This window comes from Lolium rigidum, chromosome 7 (assembly GCF_022539505.1).
Source record: "Lolium rigidum isolate FL_2022 chromosome 7, APGP_CSIRO_Lrig_0.1, whole genome shotgun sequence".
Taxonomy (NCBI): Eukaryota; Viridiplantae; Streptophyta; class Magnoliopsida; order Poales; family Poaceae; genus Lolium; species Lolium rigidum.
The window spans coordinates 245,084,250-245,087,872 of NC_061514.1; the positions used below are offsets into that span (position 1 = coordinate 245,084,250).

The following is a 3,623-nucleotide window of genomic DNA, read 5'->3' on the forward strand; positions in this document are numbered from 1 at the left end:
GGTGTTCTAAACGCTGCAAATGATGTTATGTTCATACATAAAAATGTAGCGTAGAAAGGTTCAATGTCAACAAAATAGCAAAGGACGCCTAACATTTTGGATGTCCGAGGTCTTGTACTGTATCACACTATCACTGCTCTTGTGGCTGATCGTTGAGATTTTTCAACCACTGACGCCTAATTAACGCATTACATTCACAAAGGTCGCTTAACAATTTTATTGTATTTGTGTTTAATTGTTGCACCAGGAAATAGCAAAGCCAGACACCAGTGTCTCAAGAGAGCATGTACTATCTAGGTGAGGAGAATCTAGAATACAATGAGAATCCAGAATATCATTTGAAAATTCTGAAGGAGCGTGATCACATTACGAAGCTGACTCAACAAAAATTGCAGCTAGCAGTAGCAGACGAGATGATAGATTGATTCTAAACATTTCCTAAAAATAATTGAGATAACGCTGAACATAAGTTGGTGGCTGGATCAATCTTCCTGCGTAGCTTAGCAGCATAAACCTTAATCTTCACCTGGCACCATCACTGCACGTTGGCGAGAAGAGGCTGCTTTGCGTCGTCCCACTTGTCTAGTCTTCTCCTTGCTTCGTCAACCTACGATTCAGACACACAATTAACGAAATATGTTTGCTAATTTATCACGCGAAAATAGGATTTGATTAATGAAACAAACTAACTTAAATGATCGCAGAAGCCTGCACTTAGCTGAAATAATTGACCCAAATTAACGAGATGCACTAGTTTTTAATATAATTCAGAGATGACAAATGAAACATCCTGAGTGATGACACAAGCGTGCATACAGTTATGTGAAATTATTGCCCTAGAATAATGAGTTGGCGCATAATTTAGATGCTGCTTGGCATGATTCAGAGTCCGTTGCCAGTGTAAGTAACAGTCAGTAACGTGATAATAATCTGATAATCAAATGCAAGGTTTGCTCTTACCTCCTTATTCCAATCAGTTCTGAATGTGATCCACAATAGGATAGTTGTTTGGATAAGAGTGCCTCCAATCATGCCTCCCCAAAGTCCCTGGATGCAATGCAAACTCTATCATGAATTCATCACACATACACTAAAGCTTATTTACCTGACAGCTGATGAAGAAAGGTACTCCCTCCGATTCATATTACTTGACTCTAATATAGATGTATCTAGACATATTTTAGTTGTAGATACATCTATTTTAGCATCAAGTAATATGGATCAAAGGGAGTAATTCAACTTAACATGAAAATGATTCTGGCATCTTGGGTGAACTGAAACTCCGAAAGCGGCGCTAAATCGTTCTATACTAGCTTGAAAATTAACAGTACCTTAATTCCATAGTCAAATTTGAAGCCCAGGAGCACTCCAAGAGGCACACCAATAAAGTAATAGCATCCAATGTTGATGTAGGCCACCAATGCTTGCCACCCACAGCCAACAGCCACACCTTCATTAGCGCCAAGTGAAAAAAGCACCCGTCAAGTCAAAAGAAGTCGGATCTCTGAATTCTCTAGCTAGACCAACATCCCCACTATATTCCCTTTCTCGAAAAAAGTTCATCATCCCCACTAATTCACCGCACATACTTTAATTCTATGTCCCCTCTGAACTAGTTACGTACTGAATCTCCAATGAACAGCTGATGTTTACTCTGAACGCAGTTGCCAATAACTAGGACCCTGATGAAGCACACTTATTGCAGCAGCTCACCTGACAGCACGGGCTGGATTCCGCAGAGCACGATGGTGGCAACAAGCATGGGGCAAAGATCCGCGACGGCGCGCGAGACGGCCTCGCCTCCGGTAAATAGGTAGCTGAGCTTGTGCCTGAGCAGGAAGACCACAACGGCGGCTACAGCTGCTATGAGTGCGGACATGGCCGTGACAATCCACGCGGAGAACGCCGCCGACCTGGGGTTCCCGGCGCCCAGTTCATTGCCCACCCTCACACTGCAGGCGACAACGTCGACATTGATCAAACTTAATTCTTCAGACAAAAAATTCAGATAAACAGATTATTGATGCCACTAGCTGCTAGACCAGTATTTGAGGTGATGATCTATAGTTGCGCATGCCACGGTCACCATGCCAGACAATTTGGTCAGCAAGGACACTGGCCGCGTGATGGAAGTGAATGCACATGGTGATCACGCAGCTAGCGCATGAATGAATGTGAGCTCGACAGCAGGAGAAGAAACTGTCCAGATGTTTTCAGGGGGGTACTATGTTCCTACGGCACAGTGAGTTACGAGTACATTCCAGTAGTTTTTTACATATAGACCAATGTACGAACCTGGCTGCAGCGTTGAAGCCCACGGAGATCATGAACACCCATGACTGTATTGAGGTACTGCCAAAAACATTCAGTCAAACACATGATCATTGGGAACAAGAACTCCCGAGAGATAATATTACAATATTTAGGATAAAACAATTTGATCGATGGACGTGTTCTTAATCAATTACCACACTGTGAGCGAGTCCAGGGCGATCTGTGGGTCGGGAAGCATGCCGGCGAGGAGGATGAGCACCTGGAAGTACCACACCTCCAGCGCCAGCATCACCGCCGACGCGGCGGACAGCTTGGCGAACCCGGCCAGGTCGGCGAACGCGGCCCACGTGAACCCGGTCCACGTCTCCCTGCACCTTGGGCTCTTCAGGATGTACACGAACTGCGCCGCCACCAGCACCCACCACGTCAGGCTGAGCGTGAGCGACGCGCCGAGCAGGCCTAGCCCCAGCCTGTAGACCGCCACCCAGCTCATCCCCAGGTGCAGCACCAGGCTGGCCGCCAGGATGTAGGCGCTGGGCGCCACGATGCTCTGCGCCTGGAGGAACTTCTGGATGGGGAAGTTGGCCGCGTACGCGAAGATCTGCGGGATGAGGCCGTAGGCGAACTCCGCGGCGGCGCCGGCGATCTCCGGCGACTGGCCGAGCAGCAGCAGGATGGGCTCCGAGAAGGCGTACATGACGGCGAGCGGCACGCCGGTGGCCGTGAGCAGCACCGTCGAGCGCTGCAGATACACGCCCAGCATCTCGTGCTTCTCCGCGCCGTACGCCTGCCCGCACAGCGTCTCCACCGCGCTCCCCATGCCGAGCTGCCATGGCATGGCTCGTGTACGTACTTAGGCACGCGCCACGTAAGCAGTACATTATACGGTGGAGGGAGGGACGTACCATGAGGCCGTAGGCGAAGACCTGGATGCCGTTGTTGCCGAGCGAGGCGGCGGCGAGCTGGACGTTGCCGAGCTGGCCGCAGACGATCTGGGTGGCCGAAGACATCACGATGATCAGCATGTACACCACAACGGCCGGGAAGGCCAGGGGCGCAAGCAGCTGCAGCTCCAGCGCCGCCGCGGACGCCAAGCGCCGTGCCCCGCCGCCGCCGGAGAGCAGCGCCTCCAGCCGGCCGTCGACCGCGCCGGCGTGATCAACAGGAGCCATTGACGATTCCTCGAGGAGTATCACAAATCTTTTTGGCGTTTTACTGAAGCAAGCTTCGTGTGTGGGTGTGGCGAGTGAGGACAAGGGTAGGTGAAGTGACACTCTCCCGACTCCCGGCTCCTGTCCTGGCTGGTCACACGCGGGCTCCTACAAAAGTTGGTAGTGTCTACTAGCTAG

The 3,623-nt window shown here is 50.1% G+C and overlaps 1 protein-coding gene across 1 annotated transcript; it reads right to left on the reverse strand.

The window, feature by feature from the left end:
- Window positions 1-298: 298 nt before the first annotated feature.
- Window positions 299-3,314, reverse strand: LOC124677727 (protein DETOXIFICATION 40-like). The gene is made up of 7 exons (XM_047213686.1): window positions 3,180-3,314; window positions 2,469-3,100; window positions 2,296-2,352; window positions 1,714-1,952; window positions 1,332-1,450; window positions 961-1,047; window positions 299-607 (listed from the first exon to the last, which is right to left on the reverse strand). The coding sequence occupies exons 1-7, from the start codon at window positions 3,297-3,299 to the stop codon at window positions 536-538; spliced, it is 1,326 nt and encodes a 441-aa protein (XP_047069642.1). The 5' UTR covers window positions 3,300-3,314; the 3' UTR covers window positions 299-535.
- Window positions 3,315-3,623: the final 309 nt, after the last annotated feature.

What these genes read in the sequence shown, in the direction of transcription:
- LOC124677727 (XM_047213686.1), bottom strand. Translation starts at nt 3,299, where the DNA reads ATGCTGATCATCGTGATGTCTTCGGCCACCCAGATCGTCTGCGGCCAG. An exon ending in GGCTTCAACGCTGCAGCCAG is followed by an intron (nt 1,953 to 2,295) that starts GTTCGTACATTG and finishes TGTCGCCTGCAG; the next exon opens with TGTGAGGGTGGGCAATGAAC. An exon ending in GAACTGATTGGAATAAGGAG is followed by an intron (nt 608 to 960) that starts GTAAGAGCAAAC and finishes TCTGAATCGTAG; the next exon opens with GTTGACGAAGCAAGGAGAAG.